The sequence below is a fragment of the Hyperolius riggenbachi genome, chromosome 3 (genome assembly GCF_040937935.1).
Source record: "Hyperolius riggenbachi isolate aHypRig1 chromosome 3, aHypRig1.pri, whole genome shotgun sequence".
Taxonomy (NCBI): Eukaryota; Metazoa; Chordata; class Amphibia; order Anura; family Hyperoliidae; genus Hyperolius; species Hyperolius riggenbachi.
Genome location: NC_090648.1, coordinates 246560180 through 246583316, shown reverse-complemented (window position 1 = coordinate 246583316; position 23137 = coordinate 246560180). Strand labels below are relative to the sequence as shown.

Sequence of the window (23137 nt, the reverse complement as noted above, 5' to 3'; positions counted from 1 at the left end):
AAAATAAAATCTTCTATGAACTCACCATACCCCTAACGGAATACCTTGGGGTGTCGTCTTTCTAAAATGGGGTCACTTGTGGGGTTCCTATACTGCCCTGGCATTTTAGGGGCCCTAAACCGTAGGGAGTAGTCTAGAAAACAAATGCCTCAAAATGACCTGTGAATAGGACGTTGGGCCCCTTAGCGCACCTAGGCTGCAAAAAAGTGTCACACATGTAGTATCGCCATTCTCAGGAGAAGTAGTATAATGTGTTTTGTGGTGTATTTTTACACATACCCATGCTGGGTGGGAGAAATCTCTCTGTAAATGGACAATTGTGTGTAAAAAAAATCAAAAATGTGTCATTTACAGAGATATTTCTCCCACCCAGCATGGTTATATGTAAAAATACACCACAAAACACATTATACTACTTCTTCTGAGTACGGCGATACCACGTGTGACACTTTTTTGCAGCCTAACTGTGCTAAGGGGCCCAAAGTCCAATGAGTACCTTTAGGATTTCACAGGTCATTTTGAGACATTTGGGTTCAAGACTACTCCTCACGGTTTAGGGCCCCTAAAATGCCAGGGCAGTATTGGAACCCCACAAATGACCCCATTCTAGAAAGAAGACACCCCAAGGTATTCCGTTAGGAGTATGGTGAGTTCATAGAAGATTTTATTTTTTGTCACAAGTTAGCGGAAATTGATATGTATTGTTTTTTTTTTCACAAAGTGTCATTTTCCGCTAACTTGTGACAAAAAAAAAATCTTCTATGAACTCACCATACCCCTAACGGAATACCTTGGGGTGTCTTCTTTCTAAAATGGGGTCACTTGTGAGGTTCCTATACTGCCCTGGCATTTTAGGGGCCCTAAACCGTGAGGAGTAGTCTAGAATCCAAATGCCTCAAAATGACCTGTGAATAGGACGTTAGGCCCCTTAGCGCACCTAGGTTGCAAAAAAGTGTCACACATGTGGTATCGCCGTACTCAGAAGAAGTAGTATAATGTGTTTTGAGGTGTATTTTTATACATACCCATGCTGGGTGGGAGAAATCTCTCTGTAAATGGACAATTGTGTGTAAAAAAAATCAAATAATTGTCATTTACAGAGATATTTCTCCCACCTAGCATCTGTATGTGTAAAAATACACCCCAAAACACATTATACTACTTCTCCTGAGTACGGCGGTACCACATGTGTGGCACTTTTTTGCACCCTAAGTGCGCTAAGGGGCCCAAAGTCCAATGAGTACCTTTAGGATTTCACAGGTCATTTTGCGACATTTGGTTTCAAGACTACTCCTCACGGTTTAGGGCCCCTAAAATGCCAGGGCAGTATAGGAACCCCACAAATGACCCCATTTTAGAAAGAAGACACCCCAAGGTATTCCGTTAGGAGTATGGTGAGTTCATAGAAGATTTTATTTTTGTCACAAGTTAGCAGAAAATGACACTTTGTGAAAAAAAACAATTCAAATCAATTTCCGCTAACTTGTGACAAAAAAAAAAAATCTTCTATGAACTCACCATCCTCCTAATGGAATACCTTGGGGTGTCTTCTTTCTAAAATGGGGTAATTTGTGGGATTCCTATACTGTCCTGGCATTTTAGGGGCCCTAAACCGTGAGGAGCAGTCTTGAAACGAAATTTCTCAAAATGACCTGTGAAATCCTAAAGGTACTCATTGGACTTTGGGCCCCTTAGCGCAGTTAGGGTGCAAAAAAGTGCCACACATGTGGTATCGCCGTACTCAGGAGAAGTAGTATAATGTGTTTTGAGGTGTATTTTTCCACATACCCATGCTGAGTGGGAGAAATATCTCTATAAATTGACAATTGTGTGTAAAAAAAATAAAACAATTGTCATTTACGGAGATATTTCTCCCACCCAGCATGGGTATGTGTAAAAATACACCCCAAAACACATTATACTACTTCTCCTGAGTACGGCAATACCACATGTGTGGCACTTTTTTGCAGCCTAACTGCGCTAAGGGGCCCAAAGTCCAATGAGCATCTTTAGGCTTTACAGGGGTGCTTACAATTAGGCACCCCCCAAAATGCCAGGACAGTGAACACACCCCACAAATGACCCCATTTTGGAAAGTAGTCACTTGAAGGTATTCAGAGAGTAGCATAGTGAGTCCGTGGCAGATTTCATTTTTTTTTTGTCGCAAGTTAGAAGAAATGGAAACTTTTTTTTTTTTTTTTTTTTGTTACAAAGTGTCATTTTCCGCTAACTTGTGACAAAAAATAAAATCTTCTATGAACTCACCATGCCTCTCACTGAATACTTTGGGATGTCTTCTTTCCAAAATGGGGTCATTTGGGGGGGATTTGTACTATCCTGGAATTTTAGCCCCTCATGAAACCTGACAGGTGCGCAGAAAAGTCAGAGATGCTTGAAAATAGGAAAATTCACTTTTGGCACCATAGTTTGTAAACGCTATAACTTTTACCCAATCCAATAAATATACACTGAATGTTTTTTTTTTTATCAAAGACATGTAGCAGAATAACTTTCGCGCTCAAATGTATAGGAAATTTTACTTTATTTGAAAAATGTCAGCACAGAAATTTAAAAAAGTCATTTTTTTGACAAAATTCATGTCTTTTTTGATGAATATAATAAAAAGTAAAACTCGCAGCAGCAATCAAATAGCACCGAAAGAAAGCTGTATTAGTGACAAGAAAAGGAGGTAAAATTCATTTAGGTGGTAGGTTGTATGACTGAGCAATAAACCGTGAAAGCTGCAGTGGTCCGAATGGAAAAAAAGGCTCTGGTCCTTAAGGGGTTTTATGACTGCAGTCCTTAAGTGGTTAATGAGTGCACGCTACGCACAGTCCTGTCAGAGTAGCGTGTGTGCATATGTTATGCATGATCCTTTAAAGTGCCATGCAATGCGTTTGTAGCACAACTGCGATACTTCACTAGCTACAACAATTAACGCAGTAGCGGCCGCACTAGTGAAGTGCCGCTGACAGGTAGTAAGGGATCCGTACACCAAGTTTCGTTGACATTGGTCAAGGCGGTTTCGCTACAGTTACCTGGAGACAAAAATAGCCCTTTCTTACCACAGAACGCTTTATGAATGAACACTGCACAAAGACTATAGCTTTATAGCTATAGCATTAAAAGATGAATACGCTTTCTTGTGTGTGGAAAACTGGCTCAACCTTAACCCATTAGTTTACAGTCCAGAGTACTTTCTGAATCGATTATAGACATGAGGATGTACTTGTAGGGGACACTTCTGCAGAAACGGTCACAGCATTGGAGATCTCAAAACCACAATATTAATGGGCAATTTGAAAACACAACAGGAACAAGGAACTGGAATTCAAGCTCATAGCATGAATTGCTTTTCTAAAGTTTAAACAAAGACTAAAGCTCTATGTCTAGATAACAGGATCTACATCCTTCACATACATCCTTCACATACAGACTGATTCAGACTGATACACATCACAGAGGTGAAGTGCTTCATCATATATATATATATATATATATATATATATATATATATATATATATATATATATATATATATATATATATATATGTGTGTGTGTGTGTATATGTATGTATAAAGAACAACAAAGAGTTGCAGCACACTGCTCTTTTATTTGAGCTTCACATAGGTTATACAGGCAAACAGTTTTGGCTGACCCCAGCCTTTGTCAATGCCAGTGGCATTGACAAAGGCTGGGGTCAGCCGAAACTGTTTGCCTGTATAACCTATGTGAAGCTCAAATAAAAGAGCAGTGTGCTGCAACTCTTTGTTGTTCTTTATCTAATCCTGTGGGACTTGGGCCACCCCAGTTGCGTGCACACAAAAACCATATATATATATATATATATATATATATATATATATATATATATATATATATATATATATATATATATATATATATATTCCTCATTTACAGATGCAAATCATATTTTTTCTAAACTACTAATACAAATCATTTTTTTCTAAACTACTAATGGGGGGTTCAGATTTTCATCACACCAGCGTAAACATACATTGGTGCTTGTAGCGTAGTATTAAGAAATAATGATGACTTGAAGTTTCATACTTACAGTCCTCATCAAAGAAATTGTACTGAATGTGCTTTTTGAAGAATTCTTGTATTGATCTCTGGATGTCATCTTTTTGCTTACATATGTGATCATAATATTGTGTATAATCTCTTGGTGATATACCTGGAATAATAAAAATGTCTTCAATGAAAACATTGTAAAACCATGGTCCTTAGCAGGGCTGGCCTTAGGTTTCACAGCGCCCTGAGCGTAACCAGATTTTGGTGCCCCCCCCCCTCCAATTAGTGTATCTAGCAGCATAAGCATATTCCCCCTTTAGCGTAGGGAGGTTGGGGATGGGGAGCCTTACTTTTTGCTGGTCAGTCTTCTCTTCTTACTGTCTGCAGAGCAGTCTGCAGACTTAGTGCCAGTGTAGGTGCCGGGATTCTGGGAGCAGGAGAGGAGAAGGTCTCGTCACTCAGGACATTGTCACAGGGCTGGTGGCACACGTGCTGCGCGCTTCTCTGCAGCAGCGTGGGGCTCAGCGCGCCTCCGTCCATCCTGATTCCTGACATATAGCTATAAGTCCCCCCAGTATAGGTAGCCAGGCATAGGTGACCCAGTAAAGGTAGCCAGCTATTGATCCCCCCAGAATAGGTTAGCCAAGTAGGTGCCCCCAGTATAGGTAGCCAGTGCAGCTGCCCCAGTATAGGTTAGATAGGCATGTGTACCAGATATAGGTTAGATAGGTAGGTGCCCCCAGTACAGGTTAGATAGGTAGCTGCCCCCAGTGTATAGGTTAGATAGGTAGGTACCTGCAATATAGGTTAGATAGGTAGGTACCTGCAATATAGGTTAGATAGGTAGGTACCTGCAATATAGGTAAGATAGGTAGGTACCCGCTATATAGGTTAGATAGGTAACTGACCCAGTATAGGTTAGATAGGTAGCTGCCCCCATTATAGGTTAGATAGGTAGGTACCGCCAGTATAGGCTAGATAGGTAGGTACCCCCGGTATAGGCTAGATAGGTAGGTATCCCCAGTATAGGCTAGATAGGTAGCTGCCCCCAATATAGGTTAGATAGGTAGGTACCCCCAGTATAGGTTAGATAGGTAGCTGCCCCCAGTATAGGTTAGATAGGTAGCTGCCCCCAGTATAGGTTAGATAGGTAGGTACCCCCCAGTATAGGTTAGATAGGTAGGTACCCCCAGTATAGGCTAGATAGGTAGGTACCCCCAGTTTGGGTTAGATAGGTAGGTGCCCCCAGTATAGTTTAGATAGGTAGCTGCCCCCAGTATAGGTTAGATAGGTAGTTGCCCCCAGTATAGGCTAGATAGGTAGGTACCCCCAGTATAGGCTAGATAGGTAGGTTCCCTCAGTATAGGCTACTTAGGTAGGTACCCTCCCTCCCCTCATACTAGAGCCGCAGCTGCGGGGAGGGCGGCCCGACCTCTCCCTCCCTTCCTCTCCTGGGCCGCCCTCCGTGCGCCCCCTCCGATGCACAGTGCAGAGTGCAGCAGGAAGCATTAAGTAGAGCAACTCACCTCCTGGATCCGAGCGCCGTTCTCTTGCCGCTGGTCTCCTCCTGTACATAGCTGCTGATACACACTAAACTTCCTACAGGAAGTTTAGTGTGTATCAGCGGCTATGTAGAGGAGGAGACCAGCGGCAAGAGAACGGCGCTCGGATCCAGGGAGGTGAGTTGCTCTACTTAATGCTTCCTGCTGCACTCTGCACTGTGCATCGGAGGGGGCGCACGGAGGGCGGCCCAGGAGAGGAAGGGAGGGAGAGGTCGGGCCGCCCTCCCCGCAGCTCCCTCTCCATCACGGAAGCCGCATGGACCTGTTCGCCCCCATCTCCCCCAGCAGCGGCACCAGGGGGCGGAGCGCGACGGACCAGGCCGGGCAGCAGCGAGACAGGCGGCAGGAGCGCCCCCTAGAAGCCGGCGCCCTGAGCGATCGCTCAGGTCAAAGGCCGGCCCTGGTCCTTAGGGTATTTAGAGTGCTGATACATGGCTCAGTGAAGGCAATATGAAAGACGTATCTTCTGACAAATGCACACAAGTTGGAATATGCCAGAACAGTAAAATAGGTGTATACTCTGCGTGGAAATTTTGGGTGTCACCAGAGGCTGCAGTGCACTTAGTAGCTGTAGCGACACAAAGTTAGTAATTTGGCCACAGGTGTTGGCCACAGGAGCGTGCCACTAATGCTGATTTGAACAGCTTTACAACCGTTGTACTTATTGGCTTTACAGATGCTCTGGTAAAATGAGGCTTTACAGATGCTGTTATTAGTGCCTTTGCAGGCACCGGGTTATCATTGTATGGAAGGGGGCTAGTGCTAGGCATATATAGGGGAGGGTTAGGAGTAGGTAGGGGGAATTAAATATTAGGCATAGATAAGAGAAGGGATAGTAGTATACGAGTACAATTACCGATATTCTACATCAGCGATCGGGGAATGTAGAATATTGGTAAAATTACATATTCTCTATTGTCACATTTCCTTGTTCCCATTTTATCAGGTGCCTCTTTTAGATGTATGCAGAATTTGCAGAGTGTTTAGGCATCAACAGCACACATTATTTAGATGATTTGTTTACGGGCCAGATCGGCAACTTCTGCCCCTGCACAAGCACGCAGGAACGCTGCTCGCGATCACGTCATAGAGCGGTCACTGAGTGGGCCGGTCATGTGCGAGCAGAAGATGCCTACCTCGCCAGGTCTTCTGCATTGGAGGGGACCCCGGGACACCCGAGCTGCGGCGAGGGACAGAATGGCTGCCAGGGGCTGGAGAAAGCCCCAGGTAAGTAGATCTTTTTTTCCCTCAGATATGTCCTTTAAGCAGGATTAGTTGGGTGGGTTTTCAATCTTCCTGCTATCAGACTGGGCAACGATTACCTAGCTTCTGCATTTAGTTTTATATTGGCTGTAGATGGGAAGATCATTTCCCAAGAATGATAGACTGAGAAGGACCTGCCTGGGCCTCTGTCAAAATGTCAGACATATGTGGCCTTTCCCTATTACATAGTAAAGAGAATTAATCTAACAAGGTCATGAATAGATTTTCTAGCATCCTAATATTACATTATTCCCTTATAGCAGATCTAAAATTGTGTCCTGTTTGTTGCACATATGGTCTGCAGCTAAGGCGCAGATACCATGCAATAAATGTCTACATAAAGAAATGCAAACTTACCACAATACATTATTTTTTTACTTCTAGGATAGGCCTTTAGACTGGTTGTACTGCATAAATAGCCAATTACAGTGTGCCACTTGGCTCCACTTGCTCACCCCATGTTCCTCCTCTTTCTCTGGTCTAAGCCATCCTCCAATGTGGCCAAGCACCCATCCTCTCCTATTGTGCAGGGCATGAAGGAATGAATTGACAGGCTGGGACGTCCTGAGTCTCTATCATTCATATGTAGGGATGAGCCAGGGCATGAGACAACCAAAAGCAGAGAAGCAGCAAGAACTACACTTATGCCCGATACACACGGTATGATTTTCCGTGCAATAGATGGATCAGATAGATAAAATCAGTCATGTCTGATATTGTTCCCAATCGTTTTCGTGCTCGATTTCTCATAGCGGTGAATGGAAAAATATAAGAAAAATGAATGAAGATAAGAGAATCAAGCGCAGAATCGAGTGCAGAATCATGTGGGAAAAACGATCGGGTCGCAAAATCGCACAGAAAATCTTACCGTGTGTACCCAGCATTAAGCAGTTAATTATGGATATCGGTTTGCCTCAGAAAAATGCATCAACACGCTAAGGGCCCGTTTCCACTACAGCGAATCTGCATGCAGATTCGCATAACCAATGTAAATAAATGGGCCTGTTTCCACTTGTCAGGATTTCTGAGCGTTTTTCTGTGCAGAAAAAAGAATCGCATACAATGTATTTAAGAGGAAAACCGCATGCGTTTTTCTATGCGTTTTTGTGTTAAAAACAATGTAAAAAGCACATCAGCATTGACATGGTGAAAAACGCTTGGCCACAAAACGCATGCGAAATCGCATGGAAAAACGCAATTGCATGCGAAATCGAACGTTCGTTTTCCGCACTGGAATCGCAACGCACAAGTGGAAACGGGCCCTAAGTGTTCACGAAAAGGACTAGTGCTCTCCGATCGGTGTTGAATAATAAAGGACATAATCTTTTATGTAGAAAAACCTATGTAAAGCCTTCCAATGTCCTGCATAAGCCCTCCCCCGAGCTACTCCTCAGCTTTTTTTCAATAAAAAGATGTCTCAGTATACTGCATGGAGTGGGGGGCACTAGGCCAAAGAAGGCATCTCTCTAATGAAGCATCCTAGGTGGAAGATACGAATTACTTTTTAATACACAATGCAATTTTATGCAATTGCAATTTATTAAGCAATTGTATCCGGTATCTTTTTTTTAAATTGTGGTTTAAAATAAATGTAAAGTTTGTCTTTGAAATGTGCGCCAGTGATTTATAGATTCCATTTGAGGGCTCAAATTCACTCAGCCTAATTATTTCTAAACATTTGTCTTATATATTGTTTCCAGCGTTTTCCCTGTGCTGTTGCTTATAGCAGCCTGCAGAAAGCAGCTAGACAGCCCGCTACCAGTTATGTGTAGAACTGATGCGGAGTGCATTTCCCATCAGCATGAATTCATACACAGGAAATATAATTCACATTGCTTATTAAAAACAACAACAATAACATTAATAATAATGTAGTCATTTGTGACCTGTAAATGAACAAATAGCTAAATCATACAAATCAGTAAGGATAGTTTGGACTTTAAAACAGTCTTTAAAACAGTAATGTTTGTTTTTCTCTAGAAACAACTGTCATGCTTAAAATATAGTGCCTGTGGCAGGATATAAGTTTGCAGTAGTTACAGGGGTCAGATTAAGCATCATAAGGCCTACTAGACTGTCATTTAGACACAATAGTTCACATAGTAAAGTGCAGGTTATAAACTGAACAGATGACTTTGCTACCAATTTAAATGCTATTTAAGAGTACCTAGCTAAATTAGCCATATAATGATATGTTTCTGCGTATGCTGTAAAGGTTTCATAAGGAAAGTTCATGTATGAGTCATCAAGCAACCAACACTAGGAAGATGTACTGTAGGCCTGACATGACAGTGCTGGAGGTGACTACACATATTGCCTGTCAGTTAACACCAGCCTGGCTCAAATATTATTCCTAGTACAGTCAGCATATTTTCGCACTGAAGCCAATGAATATTCGAAATACATGTCAGATGCGTCACAGTGAAATGAATTTGCAGCAGAAAACTGAAAAACAAATGCAGTTCCGTCATTTCAGTCTTTGCTCTCTGAAACTTTCAGCATCAGACAGACACAACCGCAAAAGACCTACGTCTGTTCACTTCATGAATGCTACCCAAAGATGTGAAATTATTGATGACTTCAACAAATCTTCTGAGCTCAGAATGGCAAAAGCGCCCAGATAGAAAAATAAAAAAAGACAAGTACAGAATGAGAAGTTGAATTGTTGACTGAAAGCAATCAGATTTAAATCTTCCTTTGTGTGTATGTCTATATTTTGCACTTGGGCTAATACTGTGTGCATATGAGTAGGCCCATGTGAATTTACATATGTCTAAGGGTGTGGATGTTTGTATGCGTATGCCTATATAAGTTTGATATAGATTCATGAATGCATATGTACTGGTACATACGATATGTGTATCTGTTTTGATTGTGGGTGGACCATTTGCCAGCACTGTTTGTTGGGCATGACCTGAGACTTAGTGGCCTAATTATCGAAAACATTTAGGAGGCATGAAAATAGTCAGGTTACATTCTTAGCACAAAAATGCCACCATGCTATTTATAAACATGCAACAGGCACCTTGCTCCTGCCGAATTGCATCTTTACTGAGCCTTGTATTCGTAGGAGTTTTCTGGCTTGTCTAATGCTAGTTTATTAAAGTGGTTCAGCAACAAATGTGCTAGACACTGGATGTAGACTTTGAAATTTATGTTTGATCATAGTGGCTGATCAATGACTCTGCAACAAACTTCAAAATTCAAAAAACAAAAACATGACTGTTCAACTATTGCCAAGCATGGTTTATATCTAATGCCACTGTTGAGCTTGTGCTCTCATTGTTGTCTGTCAAAGAGATGTGGCTAAACAAACTGTTGCTGCATGTGGCACATAACGTTAGCTCATCAATGAAAGACTGATGAAAGAAGGGTTGCAAAAATAAAAATTCACCATTGAAGAGAGAGTTATGTCCACTTCTTCAAAGACTGTGTAAAAGCATTCACATTCCCCAAGTATCTTCAGCTGACACTTGTACCCAGTGATACATGCCAGCTAGGGAACCGGTAATAAATCACAATTACAGTTTGTACTTCTATTCTATGGAATTCTATGATGATAAAACAGAACAATAGTGTATGTCAGTGTGGTAATGGTGTGTAACCTGAAGCCCTCTACATGCCTTGGCACAGCCACAGAGGAGGGAAATACACATAAATGTTTGCACAAACCCATTATTATTTGGTTTCTCAAAATGTTACTTTAAATCCTCTCTACATCAAAATAAGTATAAGTCATTAAACTACCATACTTCAAAATAACATAAAACAAACCCATACAATATAAAAATATATTCATAATCAAACATTACACACTGCAAGTGTACACATCATTTACCTAAAGCCATTTGGAAATCTTACCTATAATTTTGTTTTCTTTTACAAAACATCTGAACTCTCCACCTGGGATCAATTCGCACCATTTTCTTAGAACAAGCTAAGGAAAACATTTTGTTAAAAATGTGTTAAGTCATTGAGCTGCTGACCAGGACTTTTTAAGACGAAGCTCAGTTTAAAAATAATAAACATTTACACAATAAGTACTGTTCCACGAAAGCTGCATCAGGGATCGAATTCATTTAAAATCATCAAATTTAAAATACATGTAAAAAATACCCATACAGTAAATAATAATCTTATAATTAACAGAAAAGTGCAAAGGGCAATAGACCCGTACGAACACATACAAATCGTTTTGAGTTGCTCATATGTTGCATAGCTCATAGAGAAGCATGTGGCCATTTTGATCAGGCTCTGCCTTGTGGAGTTGTGATCATGCATCTCTTGTGTTTCCTGTGTAGGCTAAAGCAAGGAGCAATCAAAGCATATCAGAGCTTTTCAAATAGCATGATCACACTGACCACATGCTTCTTCATGACTTAGCTTTATTCTAGCAACTCTAGTTTGCCTTCTGTGTACACTAGGAAGCAAAGTGCATGATAGCTGCAAAGTGATCCAATTGGGAAAAAAAATAAAAATATTTGGAGAAAAAATGTTTGCTACATTACAAACACAATGGATTAGGGTAGCATATTTTATTTTTCTAAAATCATAGCTACCACTTCTATACCACAGAGGTGCTTGGACAAATACTAAGAGACACTATTATATAAATATATATAAGTACACCTGCTACTAAAGGAAGGCACAAAGGTATGTTCATGCTGGATTCGCATACCTGCATTGTCCGTGTTTCTCCTCATTCACCCAGTCACTATAATCACTCCTTCAATGATTTGACTTTTAGCTAAAGTCAGGATATTAGACAGGAAGAGGCAAGCCTGTTGCGATGTTCCCTCCTATTACCCTCTCATTCACTCCCCTTAAAGGACAACTGGGGTGACATGTGACATGGATAGACATGTGTATGTACAGTGCGAAGCACACAAATAACTATGCTGTGTTCCTTTTTTTCTTTCTATGCCTGAAAAAGTTAAGAATCAGGTATGGAAGTAACAGTTTCTGTCCGGGTCAGGACTGGGTCAGGCTATAGCGTAACCCTCACAGATAAGGAATTACAGCCATAAAACACTTTCCTGTCAGTAAATGACGCCTGAAAGCAGGAAAGAGATAAAAAGGGTCAATAGTTCATATATTTGAGCTCTAGCATACTTCAATGAAGGTGTCACTGAGCAGAGACAATGAAACAGTAAAAACTTAAAAACTAGATTTAAATATAAAATAAAACTGTGGGATATCTAAAAAAGTCATTTTTAGGAGATGGATGATATATACAATTGTTTATCTCAACAGTTTATTTTTACCTCGGATGTCCTTTAAGAGGAGGGAATGGGAGGGTGATGGGAGGGAACATTGCAGTAAGCCTGCTGCGTTCACATTCAGTTCCGCTGCTGTTACCACCGCTGCTCGGGTCCACAGTAGGGGACAAACGCTGGAATACAGATCGGAGCATTATGCAGCTACCCATTGGATTGCAAAAGACCAATGGGCATCCTCCTTCCTTTAAAAGAGGGTTTCCATTGGTCTGGTGCAATCCAATGGTGAGTCTTTTACTTCTGCTGGGGCTCCAATATGTGTACCAGGGTTTGTCCCATGCAGTGGACACGAGCAGCAGTGGACCTGAGATGACAGAAGAAAGGTGATTAAAGTTAAGAAACATATTCAGCATCCAGGTTCAGGATAACGAACACTGTCCATTCTCATAGGCTTTCATCGGCATCCACTGCGTCGACAATGTGCACCTGAAATTATCGTGTACCACAGAGCCTTCAGTCCCACCCATCATAACTGAACAGATGTAAACTAGTCCAAATGCTTAGCATAGAATCCTACTGCATGTGTGCTGATCTCTTTTCCGATAAGCGGAATGATATTTATGGCAGTGTGAACCCATCCTAACTGTGAACCACACATGGGAGCTGGGCTCCAGAATTTCTGATATGGAGGAGAGAATGGACAAAGCCACTACAGAATTAGAACATGAAGAGCAGACTGAAAGACTAAAGGATGCAAATGCATTTTACATGGCAAACTATGGATTTTCAGTCCACAATGTTATGCCAGGAATTGCCCTCAGTGATCCACCAATGTAGTTTGAAGACAAAACAGTTGACACAAGTGAGTTTTGTCTTTTCCTCCACAATGTCATTTGAGCCAAACCACTACAATTCCAGCTTCCCTTCTTCTAGCTGGACATAGTGCATAGAGGCTGCAGTGCTAAAAAATAATGGAGAAGGCATCTACAATAGTAGTAGTAGCAAGCCTACAAGCTGGCAAAATGAGTCTACACTACACTATCCAAATACTCTATTCTCTCCTTCTTTAATAAAGCTCTCTATGGCAAACTTTATTATCACTCAGTTTCTTCTTGTTATAAGAACTTGCTTCACAGCCCACCCAAAGTTCTCACTTCTGTTTTAGGTGGGGAAGGTGATTGCATTTGTACTTTCCCAGTGCGAGTGGCTGCTGCTGCTACTACTACTTTGGATCCCTGGGAATATTTTAGTATCTATGAGCAACAAGGTACACACTGGCAGATGCTTGCTATCATTTTACAAAAAAACAAGACTATACCATAATTTACAAGTGTTTGAACTCCAGTTCTTAAGTACCCTCAAACAGAAAATAGTTTGAGAGTTTGCTTGAGATAAAACGTCTCATTGAGTCAGTGTTATTGATTATGTCTTTTGGCAAGATTAAGGAGTTCTAAAAATCTAACCTCTCGGCGGTAATTAAGGCTTAGAGTTGAGGTACACAGATTTACAACATAGCAAAATACTTATTCTAATTTCACGATGCTTACTTGACCAGACTCCCAGTTATATTATGAAACAGTCATTTTAGAACAAGCAGGCAAAGTGTTCATCTAATTTCCAGATAACTGCACACTTCCATAAACACAGAACCAATCAAGAATATGCCTAATTCTAGACAAATTCTATGGTACAGATATGTAATAATGAGTCCCAAATGGCCACCTCTCCATCCACTGACTATAATTTTCATTTAAGCTCATGCTGTACTTGTCAAAAAACTTCACAGAATCACAGTGTGTGAGAGTTTAATGAGAGCTAGCAATGGAAGTGGCATGTAAGTCCACTAGCACTGATTGCCTGTCTGCGGGAAGTAAATATATGCATAATGCTAATGTGAAAGTCGTATCAGATCACTTAAACTTCCCGGAAAGCAATTTTATTTATTTTCAAAAATTGATCGTTGAAGTCATTACTAAAATTTCCTTCTTCCATCAATGTTAACATGAGGTAAACTCATTTGAACAAACCATTATGCATGTGACACTTTTGACAAACAGAAACAGAGCTATGCTTAAGCCTAAAGTGGACTTAGACAATACAAAAGCTGCCACTGCAGGCCTGATTCTAAAAAAATACTAAATACCTGGTTATGGGGCTGATCTCCTGTCTTCAGCAGCTTCAGTCACACAACTGCTATAAGAATGCACCCAATATTGGGACGAGTCAGCACTGTGAACCCCGAACCCTAATTATCAGACTCAAACTCGGTTAGGGATTCCAGATGTATTATGCCTGATACACACTGTGCAATTTCCCATCAGATCAACAAGTCGAATTGATAATTTCCATTATGTCCTACCTGCTCCCGATCGAGAGTAGGATTGATTTTGTATAGTAATGTTCTGCGTTCTCTCGAACGGGAGAAGATCAGACATAACAGATATTGGCCTCAATTCACTGAGCTTATCTCCTGTCTTTAATAACGTTTCTATAGTTATCACCGTGGTGATGAGGCATGTATTATTCAGGAAACATTTTACCTCAGGCACACCTAAAGTTAACTCTTCTGTCTTTAAGTTAAGGTGAAATCTCTAAAGTTAACTCTTCAACCCTTAAAATAACTCCAGAATTCTAAAGTTAAAGACAGGCTGTTAATTAACTGCATGTGAAAATAACTACAGAGGAGGTAACTTAACTAAAGAGGAGGCAACTTAAGCAATGAAGAGATAAGATAACGCTCTCACTGTGTGGTGGTAAGTTTTCTCTTGTCTTATTATCTCCAACATGATCATAGTGAATTGAGGCCAATGGCCTCAATTCACTATGATCCAGCTGGAGATTAATAAGGCAAGAGAACCACACATCGAGCTTGCCTTATTAAGGTGTAGAGATACGTTTTCACAGTGAGAGAGTTATCTTATCTCTTCATTCCTTAAGTTACCTCCTCTGTAGTTATTTTCACATGCAGTTAATTTACAGCCTGTCTTTAACTTTAGAGTTCTGGAGTTATTTAAAGGATTGAAGAGTTAACTTTAGAGATTTCACCTTAACTTAAAGACAGAAGAGTTAACTTTAGGTTTGTCTGAGGTAAAATGTTTCCTGAATACTACATGCCTTATCACCATGGTGATAACTCTAGAAACGTTATGAAAGACAGGAGATAAGCTTAGTGAATTGAGGCCACTATCCTCTAAACGGTTGGAGGAGATTTTAAACTAGGATCTGGGGGGAGGCGGGAGGATAAAGTCTCAATAACCGAGACATGGATGGATGAAAGCCATGACTGGATAGCTAATTTAAAAGGATACAATGTGTTTAGGAGGGATAGAACAGGGAAAAAAGGTGGAGGGGTTTGTCTCTTTGTTAAGAATTCTCTTACAGCTGTCCTCAACGATGAGATGGAGGAAGATTGCGAAGGTGTGGAGTCCGTTTGGGTAAATATTCATGGTGGAAATAAAAGTTGCCAATTGCTTATTGGGGTATGCTACAGGCCACCTCTTATTAATGAAGCTGCAGAACTGCGATTACTACAGCAGATTGAAAAAGCTGCAAGTAAAAATGAGGTCATAATTATGGGCGACTTCAACTTTCCAGACATTGACTGGAGTATTGAGGCTACCCATTCTGGTAAAAGCAGCAGATTTCTGGCAGCACTACAGGACAATTACTTGACTCAAATGGTAACTGAACCAACTAGGGGGAATGCGTTACTGGATCTGATCATTTCTAATAGACCAGATAATGTATCAAATGTGCAGGTTCAAGAACATTTGGGAAATAGTGATCACAACATGATAACGTTTGATCTGGTGACTGATAGGCCACGGGGCAGCTGGACCACTAAAACTATGAATTTTAGAAAAGCAAAGTTCAATCAAATTAGGCAGGCACTGAGTTTGGTGAACTGGGATAATGTACTACAAAGGGAAGACACTGAAGGGAAATGGCAAGCTTTTAAACTTATACTCAATCAATATTGTAGTATGTATATCCCATATGGAAACAAAATATCAAGGAATAAAAAAAGGCCTCTATGGATGAATAGAAAGGTTAAAGATAAAATGAAGAGGAAAAAGAATGCCTATAAGGTCTTAAAACAGGAGGGGACCGAGGCTGCACTAAGCAATTATGAGGAGTGCAATAAAAATTGTAAAAAAGAAATTAGGCAGGCAAATATTGAAGCTGAAAAACAAATCGTTAAGGATATCAAATCTAACCCAAAAAAGTTTTACAAGTACATTAACTCTAAAAAAAGAAAGGTTGACTGTATAGGACTCCTAAAGGATGAGGGTGGGAACTCAATGGTGGATGACCAAGGTAAGGCAGAGTTATTAAATGCTTTCTTTGCTTCTGTCTTCACAAAAGAAACAGCACTGTTGCAAACTACAGAGGCGGAAGAGTCTCAATCTTCTAACTGTAATATTAAATACTTAACGCAGGAAGAAGTGAAGGCAAGTCTAAATAAATTAAAAATAGACATGGCACCTGGCCCGGATGGCATGCATCCTCGGGTCCTAAGGGAATTAAGTTCAGTTATAGATGAACCCCTTTATCTTATCTTTTGTGACTCTCTTGCAACTGGCAGAGTCCCAGTGGATTGGCGTACAGCCCACGTTTTCCCATTATTTAAGAAGGGCAAAAAATCTGATCCAGGAAATTATAGACCTGTAAGCTTAACATCACTTGTATGCAAACTATTTGAGGGGTTACTAAGAGATACTATACATGACTTCATAGTAGAAAATAATCTTATTTCTCAGCATCAACATGGGTTTACTAAAGACAGGTCCTGTTTGACTAACATGCTCAGCTTTTATGAGGTAGTGAATGCTAATATGGATATTGGGAATGCTGTAGATGTAATATACTTGGACTTTGCAAAGGCCTTCAACACTGTTCCCCACAAGTCTGGTGCAAAAGTTGAGGATGCAAGAACTAGGGAAGAGTCTGTGTTCATGGATAGGGAACTGGCTAATGGACAGAAAACAAAGAGTTGTGGTCAATAGATCGTACTCAAAATGGGAGACTGTTAGCAGTGGGGTCCCACAGGGGTCTGTTCTGGGTCCAGTGCTCTTCAATTTATTTATTAATGACCTAGTAGATGCAGTAGTGAGCAATGTTGCTATTTTTGCAGATGATACAAAATTGTGCAGAATCATCAACTCTCAGGAAGATAGTGTCATATTGCAACAGGATCTGGATAGGATGGCTATATGGGCACATACATGGCAGATGAAATTCAATGTTGACAAATGTAAAGTCATGCATTTTGGACGTACTAATGGTCTAGCACCATACAAAATAAATGGGATACAGTTGGGGACATCAAACTTGGAGAAGGACTTAGGAGTACTCATTGACAACAAGTTAAATAATCGTACTCAATGCCAAGCAGCTGCAGCTAAAGCTAACAACATTTTGGGATGCATTAAAAGGGAAATAAAAACTCGAGATGCTAGCATAATATTGCCCCTGTTTAACTCTCTAGTAAGGCCACATCTGGAATATGGAATTCAGTTCTGGGCACGACATTACAAAAAAGATATTGCAGTTTTAGAGCAGGTGCAGAGACGAGCAACAAAATGGATACGTGGGATGGAAGGTCTCACTTATCAAGAAAGGTTAGATAAACTGGGTTTATTTAGTCTAGAGAAAAGACGCCTCAGGCTGGGTACACACTAGACCAGGTTGCAGGACGGACACTGCAGTCCGGATCAGGGGAAGTACCCACCGTACTGCAAACTGATGAAAGTGCATCAGTTTCCGTTCAGGTTTTTCCCTGACAGAAAACGTCTCTATCATTAGGAAGGAGTGGGAGGATTTTTTGGGCCAATCATAAAGCTCAGGCTATCCGTTTTCACATCCGTTTTTTGCCTGTGGAGCTGGAGATGCGTTTTCTCATTGCTTTCACTACCCCTGCGTGTATCCGTGGTCCTGATCCGTTGCGTGAAAATGCAGCAGGTCCGGACCTTCCGTTCAGGTTTTGGAAACGGATCCCCGCAAACGCAGACGGATCCGTTTTTTACTTGGGTGAGGCTGGCTGCTATTTTAAACATTAGTATCCGGGACTCCGTTTTTCATCAGGTTTGAAAAACGCAGCCACGGATACGTTTCCGGACCTAGTGTGGACGCAGCCTCAGAGGGGATCAAATTAACATGTATAAATACATCAGAGGGCAATATAATAGCTTGGCGGATGAGCTTTTTGTCCCTAGGCCTTCTCAAAGGACTAGAGGACATGATCTGCGCATGGAGGAAAAACGTTTTAGCCATTTATTTAGGAAAGGGTTCTTTACAGTAAGAGTGATTAAGATGTGGAATGCATTGCCACAGGAAGTCGTTATGGCAAACTCTATACCTGCATTTAAAGGGGGCTTAGATGCTTTCCTTGCGTTGAAAGACATCCATGGCTACAATTACTAGGTAATGCCTAATGATGTTGATCCAGGGATTTTATCTGATTGCCATCTGGAGTCGGGAAGGAATTTTTCCCTTTAGGGGCTAATTGGACCATGCCTTGTAAGGGTTTTTTCGCCTTCCTCTGGATCAACAGGGATATGTGAGGGAGCAGGCTGGTGTTGTACTTTATACTGGTTGAACTCAATGGACGTATGCCTTTTTTCAACCAAAATAACTATGAAACCCATCAATCTGCTGAGAAATTGCATGGTTTGTACCTGGCATTAAACACAGAGGATCAGTATACAAATTTAAGCTACCTGTAAATACACACATGCAATTTCTGTTGCCCGGCATGGATTGGGGCTCGACAGCTAGCGATGCGTTCTGTTATTATGGAGGGGGGATAATGAGCAACGCACAATGAAGTGAGAGGGGTAAGGAAGAAGAACATTAGTGTCCGGAAGCATTTGGTCGAGATGATCCAGTTTGCCTGATCTCTAGTCCACTCATCAGGGAGGGTCGGGGCACTGTACAAACAGGCACTGTACAAACACAGGATTCTTCACAAATGCAATCTCAGTGGCCACCTCGGTAGAGTGTAATGATTGTACGAACCTTTAGAAACAACATGTTTTAGACCAAGCTCAGTAATGGCAGCTTTCATTAATTTAGGACCATGTTAAAACCATACAGAATCTCCCGGCTAGGGTCCTGTGGCAGCTTTGTGGGACAATAAAGTCCTGCTACCCCATTTTTGTGGAACAAAATATTCCCACTTCTCCACTGATGTGACCAACAGATTAATATAGTCCACAGGGCATCACCCAGCACATAAATAAGCTGCTTTTGGCATGCTTCATGGTGGGATTTGGAAGAGAAGATGACAAGGGGCTTGATTCACAAAAGTGTGATCACTGATATCACGGCTGTGCTATGCAGTTATCATGCAATCTGCGCGCCCAAAGGTTTGCTTGCGTAAAGGATTAGGTTTGCGTGCTAAACGAAGGTTTGCACGCAATCACACACGCGTTTACGTGCAAACACGCACATGATCACGCGTAAACTTTAGTTTACACACAAACGTAATCCTTTACACACGCAAACCTTCACGCTTGGCAGATCGTGTGATAACTGAATAGCACAGCCGTGATATCAGTTATCACGCCTTTGTGAATCAAACCCAAGAGTGAAGATGGTGAGACAACCAGAGAGAGCACCACAAGTCAGACGCCAGGAGAAGAGACAAGGCAGCATAGAACCCCAAGAGGATAGGAGAAGACGGATGGGACAGAATGTAAGAAGACGCCCAAGGGCGTTGCGACCTTTCGGCATGCCGGGGAAGCGATGGCATCATTGATGACGCGCGCTTCCCCAGCAACTGACTCCGCCCACCCACGACGACAACAACCCGATGGCCGTTCGGAAGCGCCGGCGGGTTGTTAACCCCGCGATCGCCGCATACAAAGTGTATAATACACTTTGTAATGTATACAAAGTGTATTATACAGGCTGCCTCCTGCCCTGTTGGTCCCATTGTCCGAGGGACCACCAGGCCAGGCTGCAGCCACCCTAGTCTGCACCCAAACACACTGATCTGCCCCCCCCCCCTTGCCCCCTGATCGCCCACAGCACCCCTCAGACCCCCCCCCTGCCCACCCCCCAGACCACTGTTTGCACCTAATCACCCCCCTGATCACCCATCAATCACTCCCTGTCACATTCTGTCAACGCTATTTTTTTTTTATCCCTAAACTGCCCCCTGGGGACTCCTGATCACCCCCCACCCCTCAGATTCTCCCCAGACCCCCCCCCCCCCCGTGTACTGTATGCATCTATCCCCCCTGATCACCTGTCAATCACCCACTGTCACTGCCACCCATCAATAAGCCCCTAACCTGCCCCTTGCGGGCAATCTGATCACCCACCCACACCATCAGATCGCCCGCAAACCCACCGTCAGATCACCTCACAAGTGCATTGTTTACATCTGTTCTCTCCTCTAAACACCCACTAATTACCTATCAATCACCCCCTATCACCACCTGTCACTGTAACCCATCAGATTAGACCCTAATCTGCCCCTTGCGGGCACTCAATCAACCGCCCACACGCTCAGATTGCCCTCAGACCCCCCCCCCCTTATCAATTCGCCAGTGCATTATTTAAATCGGTTCTTCCCTGAAATAACCCACTGATTACCTGTCAATCACCTATCACCCATCAATCACCCCCTGTCACTGCCACCCATCAATCAGCCCCTAACCTGCCCCTTGCGGGCAATCTGATCACCCACACCATCAGATCGCCCACAGACCTGCCGCCAGATCACCTCCCAAGTGCATTGTTTACATCTGTTCTCTCCTCTAAACACCCACTAATTACCCATCAATAACCCCCTATCACCACCTGTCACTGTTACCCATCAGATTAGACCCTAATCTGACCCTTGCGGGCACCCAATCAACCGCCCACACGCTCAGATTCCCCTCAGGCCCCCCCTTATCAATTCGCCAGTGCATTATTTACATCTGTTCTTCCCTGTAATAACCCACTGATCACCTGTCAATCACCTATCAATCACCCATCAATCACCCCCTGTCACTGCCACCCATCAATCAGCCCCTAACCAGACCACTGTTTGCAACCAATCACCCCCCTGATCACCCATCAATCACTCCCTGTCACTTTCTGTCAACGCTATTTTTTTTATCCCTAAACTGCCCCCTGGGGACTCCTGATCACCACCCCCACCCGTCAGATTCTCCCCAGACCCCCCCCCCCCGTGTACTGTATGCATCTATCCCCCCTGATCACCTGTCAATCACCTGTCAATCACCCACTGTCACTGCCACCCATCAATAAGCCCCTAACCTGCCCCTTGCGGGCAATCTGATCACCCACCCACACCATCAGATCGCCCGCAAACCCACCGACAGATCACCTCCCAAGTGCATTGTTTACATCTGTTCTCTCCTCTAAAACACCCACTAATTACCCATCAATCACCCCCTGTCACTGCTACCCATCAGATTAGATCCCTATCTGCCCTAGGGCACCCAATCACCCGCCCACACCCTCAGACCCCAGCCCTGATCACCTCTCGCCAGTGCATTGCTTGCATCTATTCCCCCCACTAATCACACCTTGAGACACCCATCAATCACCTCCTGCCACCACCTGTCACCCCCTAGCACACCTACCCATCAGATCAGGCCCCAATTTGCCCCGTGTGGGCTCCTGATCACTCGGCCAAACCCTCAGACCCCCTTCCGATCACCTCCCCAGTGCATTGATTGCATCTATTTTCCCCTCTAACCACCCCGAGACACCCATCAATCACCTCCTGTCACCCCCCTAGCACTCCTATCCATCAGATCAGGCCCAATACAACCTGTCATCTAAAAGGCCACCCAGCTTATGACCGGTTCCACAAAATTCGCCCCCTCATACACCACCTGTCATCAAAATTTGCAGATGCTTATACCACTGAACAGTCATTTTGAGACATTTGGTTTCCAGACTACTCACGGTTTTGGGCCCGTAAAATGCCAGGGCAGTATAGGAACCCCACAAGTGACCCCTTTTTAGAAAAAAGACACCCCAAGGTATTCTGTTAGGTATATGACGAGTTCATTTTATTTTTTGTCAAAAGTTAGCGAGAATTGATTTTTATTGTTTTTTTCACAAAGTGTCATTTTTCACTAACTTGTGACAAAAAATAAAATCTTCTATGAACTCACCATACTCCTAACAGAATACCTTGGGGTGTCTTCTTTCTAAAATTAGGTCACTTGTGGGGTTCCTATACTGCCCTGGCATTTTAGGGGCCCTAAACCGTGAGGAGTAGTCTAGAATCCAAATGCCTCAAAATGACCTGTGAATAGGACGTTAGGCCCCTTAGCGCACCTAGGTTGCAAAAAAGTGTCCCACATGTGGTATCGCCGTACTCAGAAGAAGTAGTATAATGTGTTTTGGGGTGTATTTTTACACATACCCATGCTGGGTGGGAGAAATCTCTCTGTAAATAGACAATAGTGTGTAAAAAAAAAAATAAAAATAAAAAAAAATTGTCATTTACAGAGATATTTCTCCCACCCAGCATGGGTACGTGTAAAAATACACCACAAAACACATTATACTACTTCTCCTGAGTACAGCGGTACCACGTGTGGCACTTTTTGCACCCTAAGTGCGCTAAGGGGCCCAAAGTCCAATGAGTACCTTTAGGATTTCACAGGTCATTTTGCGACATTTGGTTTCAAGACTACTCCTCACGGTTTAGGGCCCCTAAAATGCCAGGGCAGTATAGGAACCCCACAAATGACCCCATTTTAGAAAGAAGACACCCAAAGGTATTCCGTTAGGAGTATGGTGAGTTCATAGAAGATTTTATTTTTTGTCACAAATTAGCGGAAAATGACACTTTGTGAAAAAAAAAACAATTAAAATCAATTTCCGCTTACTTGTGACAAAAAATAAAATCTTCTTTGGGATGACTTCTTTCCAAAATGGGGTCATTTGGGGGGTATTTATACTATCCTGGAATTTTAGCACCTCATGAAACATGACAGGTGGTCAGAAAAGTCAGAGATGCTTCAAAATGGGAAAATTCACTTTTGGCACCATAGTTTGTAAACGTTATAACTTTTACCCAAAC

General features: G+C 42.3%; 1 protein-coding gene across 1 annotated transcript in view; it reads right to left on the bottom strand.

The window, feature by feature from the left end:
• Positions 1–23137, bottom strand: part of LOC137563526 (translation initiation factor eIF2 assembly protein-like) — a 101268-nt gene that overhangs the window by 18047 nt on the left and 60084 nt on the right. The window contains exons 8-9 of the mRNA XM_068276104.1: positions 10724–10799; positions 4078–4200 (exon numbers count right to left, since the gene is read on the bottom strand). Coding sequence (XP_068132205.1) covers positions 4078–4200; positions 10724–10799 — 199 coding nt within the window. The remainder of the gene's footprint in view (positions 1–4077; positions 4201–10723; positions 10800–23137) is intronic.